General features: G+C 39.8%; 1 protein-coding gene across 2 annotated transcripts in view; it reads left to right on the top strand.

The window, feature by feature from the left end:
• Window positions 1-6,841: 6,841 nt before the first annotated feature.
• kcnh8 (potassium voltage-gated channel, subfamily H (eag-related), member 8) overlaps window positions 6,842-16,847 on the top strand; it is a 40,629-nt gene continuing 30,623 nt past the window's right edge. For both annotated transcript variants that reach the window (XM_029514178.1, XM_029514177.1), the window contains exon 1: window positions 6,842-6,998. In XM_029514178.1, the coding sequence (XP_029370038.1) occupies window positions 6,923-6,998 (76 nt within the window). In that variant the 5' untranslated portion in view covers window positions 6,842-6,922. The remainder of the gene's footprint in view (window positions 6,999-16,847) is intronic.

The raw sequence follows: 16,847 nt of genomic DNA, 5'->3' as shown, positions 1-16,847 counted from the left end.
GAAGTTCACCAGCAGACAATGATGGAGATGATGCACTTCACCTCTGGATCTGTGACCCCCAGATGGTACATAAAATCTCTGTGAAAGTATCACAAAGTAAGGGTGTCTGGAAGAGAAAGACGGAAAAAGAGTCAGAGATTCTTCGTGCTGGCAGATAAGATTTAAGGACTTGCCTTTTGAAATGTTACACTGGTGTGGTTGTGGGTCTGTCTTTTCTGCAGTCATGTAGTTGGGTGGATGTTGTGCAATGGGTTTGTATGTTTGGGGAGAGAGAGCATGCTCTACTACTTTTGACTAATTAAACAAAGTGAATTAGCTATCTCCCCAGCCAGAGCGAGTCATGGCTGGTTACACATCATTCATTGTGACTAATTCAGAGAGAGAGATGTCACTCAGCTGGGTGGAAATGTGTGTGTGCTTGCATCATCTCCCATAACTTAACTGTTGTGTGCGTACAAATGTGTGCATGTGTGTGTTTTGGTGATAACTACTACAAATCTGTCTATGTGCCTTTAAGTGTTTATACTGTCATATTTCTCCCTCTCTCTGTCACCTTCTGCTCTACTATTTTATCACTGGCTTGCTACGTCGTCAATGAGGCTGGCATGCTAAATGATAATTAAGACCATTACACGCTCACAGAGCATGCTACCAGTGCAGCACACGGCTCTCTCAATCGGAGCCTCATCTCAAGGGACACCCTACTACTCACACAGTCGTGTATCTCTCCAAATTAGGTTAGATTTTCATTCCACCTCATTCGCCATGGATGTGATGTGGTTATTATAAACTCATGATATGGTTAGCGAGCCTGCTGCCGTTAGATGGGTGGAGGCATCATGTTGGCGTGTTAAAGGGGAAATGGATTGCCAACACTAAGTATTGCACATCTCTGTTTCTCCTGCTCATGCACACTCCCTGATCTGAAGTATGTTTGCATATTGTCACCAACGTTTCCAATCCGATGCGCAATATTACGTCCAAAACACATTCACCGTAAAACCAGAATCTGCTTTTGCGAAACTTCTGTAGTGGTCATTAATTAATAATTTATATTTTGTAAAAAAAAAAAAAAAAGGGGGGCCTCGAGTATAACTTGCATTAGTTGATCACATTATTCAGTCGAAATATACAGTGCAATAATCATGTGAAGCAGATTTACCCGAAGATGGTATTTTTTGGTTGGAGGGGGCGGAGCCTGCTGAAATTGGACATGGCGTCCTGCTGAGGAGTCTGGTGGGTGCTCCGTGTTTTTTGAAAGCTGAGTCTCTGCCAACGTCACTACACCAAGTGGAACGGTGAGGATGAAAAGCAACTTCAGTACTGCAGATAGCTTTCTGTGGGAACTTATTTCCCCAAAGACCGATCCGGTGGCCACTAGTCGGCTAAACGCTGACGCTATCTTACGTGTGATAGCGTGTTTTGGTCGGTTTGAGCGGTTTCTATGGTAACTTTAAGAGAGCAGCGTGAAGTAGCTAAGCTAACGTTAGCACGCCTCCTTACATTTGCTTATGGCTAACTTCGGATTCACTTTAAGTCATTTTACTGTATTGTGTGAGAATTGCTGCCTTGTTTTAAAGAGGATGCGGTGGCGTAGAAAGAGCACTTTCTGCCTTGTATAAACTTGGTTTCCTATTTAACAGCCTGTCTTCAAACCCTGATAAAAAAAAAACTAGCAAACAAACAAAAAAAATAAACGCCAGCCAAACATCTGACTTTTGTCCCTTCTGATATCTTTTTCTGTCGGAGTTTTGTTTTCCTTCTTCTGAAACGCCAGAAAAAACACCCAAACTTATCTCATGTTAATCACCACCTGCGCCTTTTAAAAACAGCATATTTGCGCTAGTCTTGGTGCCGACTGGTGAATTTGTGAGTATATTCTCCACGCAGCAGATATACTGACGTACGTTGTGGCAAATGAACCACCATTGGAAGCACACCGATTCAAAATGGCGTTTGTTAAGCTCGCAAATGAATGGCCCAGTAAGCTTAGCTTACTTGGTCCTAATCGCTACAAGCAGATGTTTAATGTTATGCAGTGGGTACATATTTTTTATCCTCTGTTTTTACAGACCTTTGTAGTGGAAGAACTGTGAGCTTATATCTGAGAATTGGGTCACCTGTTAAAACTTTACAGGTTACTATCGACAACTAGAAAATGTCCAATTTCCTTGCTTAAACATTTTGTAGGGAGGACCAAAAGGGACAGATGAAATATATAAATAAATCTATAAATAATTACCTAAACATGTCATGAATTAATTAAAATACCAGTTCATGTAATGTAAATATATATGTAATTATTTCACTATGTATTCAATTGTTTCATGGTCCTGTGTTGCAGCACTTCATGAATTAATTTAGAATTTAGAGGAAGTACTCCACCGCTTCAGAGACAACTACACACACAAGGACTGGGACGTTTGGTGTTTCACATACCGACTGCAGTTTTGGAGCACCGACTTCTTTCTGCTAAATCAGCTTGTTCGCAGTGTCAATGAAGACAGTGAAGACAATGAAGGCACATCCAATAAAGCGGTCTAAGGTATTTACACTAAATTCATGAGTTTTCAGTTCATGAATTGTTGGTCTTGTCTGGAGGTTGTTGATGGGCGTTTTTCTTGCAAGAGGTGTGTGTGTTCCAGGTAAAAATAGGGCCACAATGTGTAATGTTCCTCCTACTTGGGATTATCTCTCCATAACAATCGGCTCATTTTACATCATACATTGTGGCTGTATTACCTGGAACACGCAATGCTCTGGGTCAGCAGGTTCCACTTCCACATACTCTGCAAGGTCTAAAATGTCTTTCACCAACTCCAGAGAAAGTTGAAGCACATAGTCCATTGCCGCAATGTTTTCAAAGACTTCCAGGCTTCTGAACGAAGCAATCAATTCGGCTTGATTCGTGTTAGCTCCGCCCACTGACTTTGATGGGTGAGTTTGACAGTTAAAATTGATTCACGAAGTGTTGCAACACAGGACCATGAAATAATTAAATACATATTGAAATAATCATATATATTTTTACATTTAAGTAATTATTTAAAGATTTATATATTTCATTCTGTCCCTTTTGGCCCTCCATAACTGACAGGCCAACGCAAATGTCTTGTTTTAGCAGGCTTTTCCAACATTATGCTTGTCATATTTCTAACCTGACATTACAATTCAGAAACCACTCTCTGAATATTAAATATCCATGAAATCTTATCAGTGACATGGTTTCAGATGCAAAATTGAGGACAGCTGTCTCTCAGGTTTCTCTTGAACTGGGGTATGTACAGGCTCGTTCACCTGTTAATATACAGGTATCAAATATTGGCTGACAAAGACATACCCTTGTGTTAAAGTGTTTTTGATGTTTGGACCAAAACCTAAAAGTCTTTGACAATAGGAGTTTAAATTTTAAATACAGGGATCTCCAGATTTCAGATAAGATCGTGAAGTCAGGTAGTGCCTTGTTTAACCGCTAGACTTAAAAATATATGTTTTTTGTTTTTTTTGTGAGAAGGCTCAAATGCCAATATGGAATAAAGGACACAAGGTAGAATGCAGCAGGAAAGCAGTGGGTTAGGGGACAGCAAATAGGCTTTATGTGTCATTAAAGATAACTATATCCTGTTGTATTAGAGGAGCTTGTGCAGTATGGTTTGTGAGTGATTGCTACAGCATAACTGTGAATGTGACTGTATGCATACTGCACATGCAAAATGGACTATTAGACTTGTCAGAATATGTATGTCAAAATGAATTTATACCATATCTTTAAACGGGCATACCCATTTCCAATATAGCTCCAGAGGGCATCATAAAAACCATTAAGATAAAATGTTGGCACAGTGTAGCCTCTGCAACTCAGCAAGGGGGTTGAAAGCATAAATGTATAACTGTATGTTATACAAGCATGAGGCCAGAGTTTAACTAGGACTAAACTAGGAGCAAAGACGAAAGAAAGATGCATATGCATCATTCAAACTTATTTGCTAAGATATAACGAGAGTATAAAATGTGCTCATGAATTTCTTTCCTATTTTAACACACATCATAGCATGTCAAAGCTCCTTTGTGCAGGATCAAATCAGTTTAAACTCTGGCGATCCCTAGTGGTGGATATAGAGAATAAACGTTAGAAAGCAACACAGACTGCACCAGACTGTGATTTTCCTTTCTTTTCTTTTCTTTTCCTTTTCTGTTAACACACAGACAAAAGTAAAACCATCAAAATGAATAAATTAATAAGTGAAAATGTTAAATTATTTGTTGATTTTATCCTAGCTAAGCTTTTCTAATTCATTTTATCTGCCACAGTTTTCTGCCAGTAAAAATGCAAGATTTTAATTAACACTGTAAGATGTCAACACATTACACCCTCATTGCATCTTAACTGGTTACATGAGTGTAATCATGCATTTAAAACTCATTTACATAGTAGAATATCAACTGATTATTTTTGTTTGTATATAAAATTTCAGGTATAACTCTTTAATGTATAATATACATTAATGGTGATGATGAGTTCTAGCTTTATAAGTTTTATCAACACTGTGATAGTTGTACTTTTTTTTCCGCTAGTTTCTAAACAAATTGTATATTTATTTTTTGCTTTCGGTGTGTCACTTAAAAGTTATACTTCTAATGCTATCAGACTAGGATTTTGTAGCTTTCATTTTTTAAAAGCACAAAGGCAACACTTTCAGTTTTCCCCTTTCAGTCAGTGCATTAAATAGCAGATTGATCATCGCATGACTCCTGAACATGAATTGTGATCTGATTCAAAAGACTTATTTGTCAAGATTTAATTGAGCCTCTGGTGAGGTTGCACCCTGAGTAACAATGACTCACTTTGACGCACACTGTCACTTCGCTGTGAACTTAACTATGACAAGCACGCACACACAACAGTACACACAAATTGTGGGTTTTCAGCAGTGATCAGGCTGAAATGATGCATTAAGCACTTCATCAGGTGAAGCATCACTGAATCGGCTGTCCATTTTCATTTTATCAGCTGACTTGTTTATAGAAGCATATTTCTGTACCTAACTACTTTGCTTTGCTTCAGAGCTTCATGTGTTTCCTTACATGTAATCTCGGTATGCGAGTTAAGGTACACAAAGTACACATAGTTAGTCTGAGTCCACAGATTTGATATATAGTTAACTGCAGTCAGCCTTAAAGAACCTGATGACTTTATTTTGTCCAAATGACATAGCAGCTGTAACAGCTGCTTCACTTTACTGGAGGATCTGAGTAGGAGGCATAGTGTTTGACTTTGGTGGTTGGCCCCATGCTGTAGCACTCTTAGTAATAGGATTGACCTAGATTGGAATTTAGTTGCATCTGTTATGGTTTGCCTGTATGTATATTTTTGTGTATGTGTGTACTGCAGGTTTGTTGTTGTTTGCTAAAAGTGTGTTGTATGTGCTTGAGGTTTGTATTAGAAGACCTTGGATATGATCCCATTTATGGATTTACAGGATAGCCTGGGTTTACAAATTAGGATTATGTGATTAATTATAATTTCATACCGCAGAATTTTCAAGTGTTCATTTGCAATCTATCACTAATTTATTTAATCTTAAGTGACTCAAAATCGGTTGTTCAGAAGATACACAATACATCGCCAATGTGTGTGTGTATTAAATAACTTTATGGAAAACGATTGAGATATATGAATTTGAATTCGCTTTTAATCTACTTCGGTGTTGCTGTTCCGTCCACATGAGGGCGATGTCGAGCCATTGATTGAACTTTTGTATTCCAGTCGTGACTTTCATCTCGTTTATGATTTACCTTTGCCATCAGGTGGCGCTACAATCTCGTGTGACGCTAAACTGTTGCCAGTTGGCCGCTATGAGGTTACTGCACGTCGAGAGAGAGTGAGAGAGAAGGGGGGACAGAGAGGGGGAGGAAGTGAGAAAAAGCACCACATGGACAGGCTGACTGTCAGACAATCAACACAACAATGTAAATGAACCATGCATCTCCAGGAGCAATTACTCTTACTCTGTCGTGCAATGATTGCATTTTGTTTCACTTGCATTTATTTATTTATTTATTAAGAAACACAATTTACTATACCTGTCTTTCTCGCGCTCCGTCCCCCTCACCATTTCTGCCTCTCCTTTTTTGCATAATTGCTGCACAAACATCCCCCCGCCTTTTTTTTTTTTTTTTTTTTTTTCGCATAAAGTCCCCTGTATCCGAAATGCATTTTTAAAACTCCCATGTATCTTCTATCTGCCTTCATATGGTGTAGCATATGAAAAAACAAGGTTCGCGATAATAGGAAACTCAATCTATATGTCATTTTCACTGCTTTTATGGGATTTCTATTGGTCGCGTTATTAGTCGGTCTCTACAGTTCTATTGAGTATTTGTGAATACCGAATACTGCAAAGATGAAACTTATGACTCCAATGACAAATGCCATGATTAAACGGAGAAAGTTGATTTCTCCAACGAGCCATGCAGAAAACATCTAGGCCCGTGTTAAAGTTGTGTTTTTGCCACTCTGAAAAAAGAAAAACTCCCTCCATTTACTCGCAGCAGTTGAGAGTGATTGATGCCTTCCGCGCTGAGAAGAAACGATCATTGAAAACCAACGGTACAATAATGGCACCGCTGACAGGGAGTCTCACTCTGTGGCCGTGGTGCCAGGCTGTTACCTGAACAGCACCTGTGCGCTTCATCTCCTCTTGTCGTTTACACACGCAACCACAAGCTGGAGGTGAACACGGGTGCGCGCACCGCCGTGCGCTCTCCCATCGCCTGGGGATCGCATTGTGCTGAGTTGACCGGATAGCTGCTTGTTCATATAGGTTCTCAGCGCCTTCAGAGGGAGCGCCTCACACATTTGGACGACTCTGTACCTTCTCTTGAGTAACTTTGATGGGGACCTCGACATTAACCAGGGAAAATGCCTGTAATGAAGGGATTATTAGCGCCGCAGAATACGTTTCTGGACACTATAGCCACACGGTTTGATGGCACTCGTAGGTTTGCTTTTGATTATTTTCAGTCTACTCTCTTTTGCAGCTGTTACAGATGTTTCGGATGATTTGGATTCTGTTTTTTAAAGGTGTTGACAACAGCTCACTGGAGCCTGGAAATCCTTGAGTAGTATAACACCTGCAAAAATCAAGACAGGGGCTGTTTGGGTCTTACATACATTTTTGGGTTTGTTTCTGATGTGAATGGCTTTCAATTACATGTGGAATCGGGTATTTGAGGCCAGTGTGCTTTAGCTGAGACAGGCTTGTAACTTGAAGGTAACTCGTCTGTTTCGTGTCTGTTGTTCGGTGCCGGGGCGCTGCCACACCAATTAGCGAGTTGAGGCTATCGTTGTCCATGGTGCTGAAAGATACTGTGACTTCAGCACCACAGACAGCGAGGAAGAGTTCAACTGGGCGTTTACACGCAGACTCCCAGCCGGCTCCATACCTGACTTGTTTTCACTTGTTTTCAAGTTGAAGCCTGTGTCATATATTTCATGTTTGTGAACACACTTGAGCAAACGCAACTTTTCTGAGTTCACACGTAATTTTTCCCTCTCAATAAAGTTCACCTTTATTGTGCCTGCTCTTTGGGTGCCTGGTGCGAATTTCTTTTCCCAAACCAGCAGTCGCATTTATCAAAATTAATTGCTCGGCGGCCACATTACAGCAAGTCTTTCACCAGGCTGATGCACACACAGCTGATTCTAAAAGACAACTTTTGTTCTGAACTCTCATCTCTCTTTTCATCTTCTGCTTCTCTTGGAACATTGTTGGAAATCAGTTTTGTTTCAGTTTGGTCAGTCCCCAAGAGCTGCCCATAATTTCAGCTCATCTTTAGGCTTTAAGAGTTTATTTGCTAAGGTACTATGACATGTTTTGTTGACACGTTCTTTAGAGGGATTTGCTTCATATTGTTTAGAAGCTGTGTTATGTCCTGTATTTTTCCTTTCATTTAGATATAGTATTAATCATACCATTAGTCTGACATTGTCTATCCAATAGGGGCTCTATAGAGTCATAGTGTAATACTGTTTTTCTTAATTTTCTCTCTAGAACAGTTTAGAACAGTTAATCTGAGCTAAAACTTAACACCCATTTTCATACTGCACACTGCTTCCTGCAGTATGTTCACAGCATCCAGAGAAACACAATAACGACTAGAGACATCCATCCTTATTTTAGCTCCCATAACTAGAGGTTGAACGCTACCAGACTCCACTTTCAGCAACCTGGGGAGGATTGTAGTGGTAGTGTACCTAGAATGAGAGATTTTACAAGCCCCAGAGATTGAACTGCTGTCCTTGAGCTGTTCGAGGTGGTGGAAATTAACATTGGATTTGGAACACAAGATAGGGCAGACAAAAAGCAGTGGGGCTTGACTGGACAAATTGGGTCTGATGGCCTTGCCAGGAGCAAATATAAGGGAGGTGCTAGGTTCATGTCTACAAGATTCACTGTGATGTCATCCAAACCCCATGCAGGCAGATCAGACTTGGATAGGGCCTATGATAAATGAATAAAAGGGAGAGGGGGCAAGTCTTTAAGTTGATCTGATTTGTAGTAGGTTTTTACCAGTTTTTATCAAATGACTTTAAGATAAAACTTTTTTAGTGTTCACATAGAAAGCTACTCTTCAATTTTCAAACCTGGGCTTATTCAAATCAATTGAGGTGTCTCGGACATTAAAGAGGCAGAGGTAGCAAAGTCAGTCAACAACTGGAGACTTTCAACTTCAAGTTCATTAATAACTAGGGAAAGACACTGAAAGCTTGGCCACTTAGATGAGGGTAGATATAACATGCTCATATGTATAAATATATTCTCCATATTTGGAGCAATTAGTAGATTTTAATTATTCACAATTCCTCAGGGATATGGAGGAAACATAAATGAATACTTGTACAGTATATGACTGCTGACTTTTAAATGGTCATTTTAAACAAATTTATTTCTGAAATTATGCCATGGCATTTCAAAAGCCCATCAGTGTTTGTTTGTTTCACTCATAAGTTTCCCAGTGAGCTTTGTTGATTTACTGGTTGACTGACACAGTTACATTTCTGGTTACTGTGGTGGGTTGAGTGTGTCCCTGTTTGCCTGTACTGTAACTAAAATAACAGGATCTGTATTTAGCTATGCACTGCAATGACTGTGTTACTGTGCTGTGACACCTTATGTCACACTAAAACAGTACACAATCCAGGTGACTAATCCCACCACCAAGTAGGGTCCCACTATAGATGGCAGGATTATTAGAAGGTTAAGAGAACAATAATTATAATGAACAATTATTTAACACATAATAATATGTTGGAGCCTTTTTCTTGTGAAATGTTATCTAATATTTCCACTTTATTTTCAAAACATAATGCAGACATAACCACTATAACTGCTACAATAAGACCATTGATTATCACTGGGGGTTCAGAGATGTTCTCTTTGATTTAAGGGGTCCAAGCTGAAAAAGTTGATGACTGCTACATAGTAGGGACATAGCAGTCCCTACTACCCGTGAGGGCTATTTTGGTAGCATGGTAACTTCAGTAGGGATGAAGACAAAGGCAAAATGAGACCCTGACATTGGGTTCCAGCACTTGAGACAAGTCTTTGTAACACAGAGGAATGAATTTGATGCTGAACTCTGTTCTCCTTGACTGTTAGTGTTGACGTTTGTGAAGAAGGAATAGAAAAACTTAGAAATTGCTTCTTTAAAGTGTATGTTTTTGTCATTTTGTGTGGGAAACTGAATACACACTACCAGTCAAAAGTTTGGACACACTTTCCTATTCATTTCAATGAGAAAATGTGTCCAAACCTTTGACTGGTAGTGTGTCTGAGTGAAGCCATTACTGCAGTATGGTCAGTGGACAATCACCAAACTTCATATAAAATAAAAAAATTAGGGAAGCGGAAGTACAAGAATGCTACCTCACTTCTAGGAGCAGGCAGACATTTAGGTGGTACAGTTGTTAGGGGTTCAAATTGAGTGCTGTGAGCCCTCCCCCATCCTGTACTATTCTTTCAGATCACTGTTTTCTAGCTTTCAGCACACACTAGCTCTACTTGGCAGGTAATTACTGTCACAGTCACTGACACAAAGACTTGGAACAGCTGTGTGTTGAGTCAGTACGGGATGGCCATGGATATGTTTAAGAATGTGAGTAAGAGAATAGAGAGAGAGTCTGTATAGGTGTAAAGAGAGATGAAGACAGAAGAGGATGTGAGCAGAAGAAAAAGTGAAGTGCAGAGTATTCTCTCCACTTTGCTTTGTCACATAACTTTTTGTATGAATGTGTGTAGGACTGTGTGTTCCGCTCTCTCTATCTTTGAACATAAGGACAGTAAAAGCAAAAGCTTTCTCTCCACTGATCAACTCACACTGCAGCACTCAAATTAAGTTGTTAAAAAAGTGGCTGTGTGATTTCACATCATGATAAAAACTTGCTGCCAGGTGAACGCTGTGAAACTCATTGGAGTGTTGCTCAGGTGCTGTCCAGAGATGACATAGGATATACTGGTGCTGTCCCTATGGTTCAGCCCTGACCTTATGACCTGCAATTACAGTTAGGGAGCTAATTAGTGATTTTAAAAGGCCACAGGTCGCAAACCTGCGCATGGTTTATTAAAATGAGGATAAACTAGATACTTTATTAAGAGGACATCAGCATCTAACGTTAATTGATGCTTTGTGAATTGTTATATTACAATATGATTAAGTTAACTTGTGAAAATGGAGGGCTGATGTTGTCCACAACTATCAAATGAGGGAAGTTATGAGACTGTGAGGGAATAATCAATCATCAGTGACTGTGGAGCTGCAGGGTGCAGTGGGGCTCTCACTTACTGGCAGTGGATTGGCGCTGCTTTTCCCATTTTCTTCAAGGCCCACTTAATATTGAGAATGCTTTATTGTAGGGTTGTGTCCTCATGCACAGTGTATATTGTGCATGTATATAGATCTCTGTAGTGTATAGAGAACCTTCACAAAATACTGCTATAGTTCCTACTCATACCATAGTGCAGCACAGTGAATTTGATTTATGTTTCTTTGTAAAGTAGGTTGTGCTAAAACTTCTAAAATATTGACAATTTTCAGGACCACAAGTTATGACTGGGAAGTTAATCAATGGTATGCCAAGTTAAGCAAGATACATGATCAAGCTAAGTGGCTTGCTCCCCATCTAGCTACCCGTTGATACACTAACTACATCATTTATTAAGCTATTAGAAGAACATTACAGAGTTATTCTAAATTGTCCCTTTTAGTCACCTAGTCAAATTAAGAATCTTAATGTCTTTCCTTCTAGCTGAATGCTTCATCAGCTAGTCAATAGCTTATTCTGTCTGCCCTTTGGCCCAGGGCAAGTGGCATACAGGTAGCCTATTGGAGTTGCTACTTGTTGAAAAATAACTGCTTGCTGCATTGCATATACAGCTTACGAGCAATTATATGCCTCAAGAAAACATGTTTTAACTTGCATTAATCAGACATTGATTGTTTCCCACAGCATGTCTTGTTCAAGGCAACAAGATCCAAAGCATCTGCCAACCTCACTCATTGTGAATACTCATAGCCTGAGGTGTTGACTGTGGAGATTCATAAATTTGTGGTCTGCTTTAATAGCAACATAGCAGTATCCACTGGTATTAACCAGGGTTAGAGAATGTGTGCAGTATTATCAGTAAATACTGACCAGACAAACACTGCCTCCATGCTAAGGTCACTAGACTTGATAGTTACAGTCCACTTTCAGGAGGCAAACACTTTGGCTGTTCCACCAACCTTCTGGGATGTCTGCATGAGAGCTTCCCTTGTCAGCATGTACGTTCTGCCTTTTTAACCTGCCTAATGAGCACCATTCCTCCTCTAATCACCGTCTCTAATGGACTGCCCAAAACGATCGACAAGCAGGGTTTCACCAACAGAAGTTGGGGCCAAGCCGCATATTTTTAGCCTCAGTTGATTTTTCATTAGTTTTATTAGTGTATTTGGTTTTCCCAGAAAGAGAGTGGCTATAACAGAAATTTCAACAACACAGAGTTGGAGGCAAACAATGGAGGGTGAAACAGATATTGATTACGAAAAGCGGCGAGGTGGGCTGGGAAATCACAGGAATGTAATGACATGTAATATTTCACTTGGCGAGAGCTTGTTAGCTTTCTGATGATTTCCTGTCTTCAGTTATCCGTCTGTGAGTGGATTGGCTTGGCTGTGTGAGTGTTTGTAGGCATGTGCTGTATATATAGTCGATGCTTATTGTTATGTTATGTGTTCTGACTTAATTACAAAACACATATAACAGGTTATAAACAACCTGTGCATGAATATGTCCATGAATTTATTTTCTGAATTACATACCCCCCTCTCATCAGATGAAAATCTGAATCTCTTTCTTACATAAACTGTACAGTTGTAAGCTTGGTTGCCATGGTGTGTGTCATTGGTAACTATAGCAACTCTAGAGCAACTCTATTGTGGCTATTTGATTGTGACGGTTCTGTAGCTGTTTTCTTTGAGGCCCGTGCAAATTTGGGAAAGAGAAAAGATGAGGTCTCCCCATCCATCTCTTCCCTCTCCCAGCAATTTCTTACAGCACTGCATTTCACTCATTTTCAACTTTTCACATCACCTTCTTGCCATGTGTCCTTTTCATACCCTCATCTGTTTGTCTTGGCAGCTGTCTCAGCCTCCTCATCTCTTTAGCTCTGGGGTTGCTCTGCCTGGTGGCACAGGGCTGTCAAGGAGCTGGTGAATGCACATAGTTGGTTTGTAACCACAAATCGGGGCCAAAGCTGTGTGTAGACAACATTTATACACACACCTATTCCCCACCACAGCCATGTTACTGTATGGATGCATCTACATAGATTTTTATGCAGTGGTGGAAGGGGAATGGCCACAATTGCCAGAGGAAATGTTTGGGGATCACCATTGTCAGTATAATTTGTTCTTTGGGGACCATGAATGTCCATACTTAAGATTTTATAGAAATCCATCTGCAGCAGCTAAGATCCAACCAGCCACATTGCTTAAAAACTACCAGGACAATTTGCTGATAAATGAAACTAGTGTTTCCTTTTTGTAGAAGACAGCATGCCGAGTTTAATGCTGTAACAGTTTTTATGGAGGAGGTAGGTTGTTTGCCATAATTTGTAAGGTTCATGGTTCAAGTCCCTGCTCCTTAACACAATGATGGTGATTGTGTGATCAAGATGCACTGTATGCTTTATGAATGTGTGTGAACAGGTGAACAGCTTGTACGGCACGGCATTAATATGGTCGATAACGCTAATCTGTTATATAAATGCAGTTCATTTATGGTTTACCATAACAATGTTGCTTCCACCTTTGCTGAAAACATCATTTACATGATCACAAAGGGTAGTTTGACAGGAAGATGCTTTTTGAGAAGAGGAAGTGGCAACTATCTAACAACTATCTTTTATTAAAAACTCAGACATGCTTGACAAATCATTCATTCACCAATAATTACAAAGCACTGCAGTTGACTTTCATTGCATAAGAAGCCTCCATAACCATTTCCTTTCTCTTCCATTTGCACTTTTTCTTCTCTCACTGCCCTCTTTTATCTTTGGCCTTCCCCCTTTCTTCCTTCGCCTCCATCTTTCCCTCCTTCGCTCTCTTCTCCTTGTCCCTGTGGGGTTTCTCCAGCAGCTGTCATGTAGTAGCATAAGCACGAGGGGAGTTGATCTATGGGCTTCTACATCGAAGCAATTAACTGGAAGAAATTCAGAATGGAGAGCAAGATACAGTAGAGGAATAGGAGGTGATGAAGAGCTTGGCAATGGAAGTGCTGAAAAAAAAACAAAGGGAAGAGACAAAGGGGAAGTAGAGAGGAGGGAAAATAGTGAGATGAATGAGATTATTCTGACTTTGACTTTAGGTTCAGTGTGCAGAGAAAAGGTAGTAACAGTAGACAAATGATGCTCTTGTACAGGTGCTGGGGGAAAAGGAACTCATGCAAAGAGTGAAGGAAATAAATTAATTGGGGAAAAGAGGAATAGTCTGGCAATATTCCAAAGGCAGAGACAAAGATGAAGATTAATTAGGTAGAAATACCAAATGGTGGGAGGGACATAAAGAACAGCTGGGAGGAAATGAAAAGGGGTGCAAAGGTCAAAGGGAAGGAGGGATAGAGCAAAGGGAAGCAATGATAGAGGATTGGGAGGGGCTATATAAGGGAGGAAAAAAGAGATGAAAATTAGGAACATTAGATGGCAGGAGGAGGGGGAGAACAGGGGCATGATGCTGGTGGTTTAGCATCGGGGGGGAGGCTGGAGCCAGGAAAAGTAGGACAGGAAGAGGGAGGTGTGGATGGAAAGGAAAAATGAGGTATAAGATGGAAAGGACAAAGACAGACCAAAAATTATTTCCTCCACACCCAGATAACAAAAATTGCAGTACATGCAAACAAGCTACGTCATATTTGTTATTCTTTTCCTTTTCCCTTCCCTCTACTGCTCTTTCACTGTAAGCATTATATTTTAGTCAGACCCTCCCTCATAAGCCTCACTTGCCGCCACCAGACAAGCTGTAGGCCTTTGCTTTGGGTCCCTGAGCCAGTAGTCCTGTCGTTCCCTCTCTTTCTTACCCCTGAGCCTGAGGGGTCTCACATCTGACAGCCGGTCCCAGCGCTCAGACTCAGCCTGGCCATCTGTCTGGGCCACCCAGTCAGAGTGCTACTGCTGACATGTTCTCTGGGTGTTTTTCTACTTCATGAGTGGGTTTCGCTGCCACTGCATTTTATTTATGTATGTTGAACAAAAACAATAATAGCAATAATAATGTTGTAATTAACTGAAATAATCCTTTAGTTCAAAGTGGTGATTTGTGTTTTTCCTTTTCATATTCTATTACATTCTATTGTATTACATAATCCTGGAATTCCTTCCACCTTCTTGAAAATTACAATAGTCCCATTTGCGTGTGCCAGTGAACGTGCTGTTTGCTGAATGGGATTATGAAAACGAGCATGTTGCTCATTCTCTTGAGGGACACATTACGAGTGCTCTGTCCTGTGTCGTTGTATTCCCAATTCAAATCTAAGATGGTTTCCCTCAACAGAGCTTGACATACAACATAAAACAATTAAAGATGAGGCTTGGAGGAAAAAGAAAATTATTGATGCAGAAAATAGATTTTTGAGTTGAAATGTAATTGAGACAACTCACTTTGCAGGATGTCTCGAACAAGTCCAACGTTACTGAGTGTGTAATTTACTGTTAAACATGTTAAAAAGTAATAATAATGATAACTTATATGATAATTATCATTCTAATTATTTTGAAAGCTAGATGTTTTTATCCACTTGGAGGCATGTTGTTATGAAACAAAGGGGCTAGTTTGAACAGGATTCACTGCTTATCGAATTACAGCAGCGCGCACACACACACACACACACACACACACACACACACACACACACACACAGAACCAGCCAAACCACACTAGTCCACTGTCTTGTATAATAGGCGTTGCACTGTAAACATGAATTGTCTATCAGCACAGCTCAGTATCATTGTGCACCACATTGGCACCGTGGCTGTTTGTTTGTGCGGATGGGTGATGTATTTGTGTGCCATAATAGATAGATTCAGGTATAAACAGCTGGTCCACTTCAACTGGGTGTTTAGAGCTAGGCAAGGGTTAGGGTTGACACTTCAGCCCTAAAGCGATTCTGTTTTCATAATTACTCGAGCACAATCCCCGCTGATCCCCCACTCTTTCTTCTTCTCTCACTGTTAACTTCCTACTAAATTTTCCCCTTAACATATAATCTGTCTTTACTGCAGCCAACTAATACTAAAAGTATTATAAATTCAGGGTCAGTTTCTTGCCATCAGGGAATTAGTTTCAAGAGTAGCTCTTCATTATGCAAGTAAAGTCATTTATTGAAGTAAACCTGACCTTCTTATAACAGTGTCAAATTTTTGATTTTAGCTCGCGTGTAGAGATTAGATACCTCCTTGACCAGTTGAATTTGTTTCCATTTTTAATATCTGAGGTTTTCAGGAGTGCAAGCTGAGAGGTTAAAGTGTTGGTGATACAACATCCTCATGTAGCTGGGTAAATTTCAGTGAGGGACCAAATCAGAACAACCAGTCTGCAATTTAAAGCTGCTCTTAACAGTATTTCTGATCACGATGAATCAAATCAATGTGTGTATAGTGCAGTCTGCCTCCAATAGCAACCACCCCCCAGAAAAATACCCTGCTCTTCCTCAGCTTTTTAAGGTATTATAGCAACTTTCAGATTGCTGCTTTTGTTTTCACAGCTGCCAAAATTGCGCTCACCTCTTTCATTAGATTTAGCTATAGACAGAAAGCTGACAAGCCCACTATGTCCTAGCAAAAACAAAGCCTCAACTTTCGAGACAGTAGCTGCTGAACACAGTGGAGTGTTAAGCAGCAAATGTGCACATTTTTTGTCTAGTTTGGTAGAGACCAAAAACTGAAAAAGAGAATTAATATTTAATTTACATTTGTAAATTCTTTAGAATTTAAAATTATGTTAAAAGTGCTTATGAACAATTGTGATATATATGTTGTAAATGTACAGCTTGTTGAACAGCTCCCAAGTCATCAAAACAAATATATAAATTTTCACAGCTTTAATGCTTAGTTAACTGATGTTTACAAAAATAGCCATTTTTAATTCATAACACTAGTAAAATTAACTGTAGTCACATTGTGTTTTCTTTAGATTTTCAGTACTGTTGCTCTGTGGTTGTTAAGGGATCAAATGTAATGTATAGTTCATATTTTAAGCGTGGTCTGTGGAAAATAGGGGTGTGCCAAAAAATCAATTCATATAAGAATCACGAT

This window comes from Echeneis naucrates, chromosome 11 (assembly GCF_900963305.1).
Source record: "Echeneis naucrates chromosome 11, fEcheNa1.1, whole genome shotgun sequence".
Taxonomy (NCBI): Eukaryota; Metazoa; Chordata; class Actinopteri; order Carangiformes; family Echeneidae; genus Echeneis; species Echeneis naucrates.
The sequence above is the reverse complement of the archived record's forward strand: the minus strand, read 5'-3'. Positions and strand labels throughout refer to the sequence as shown.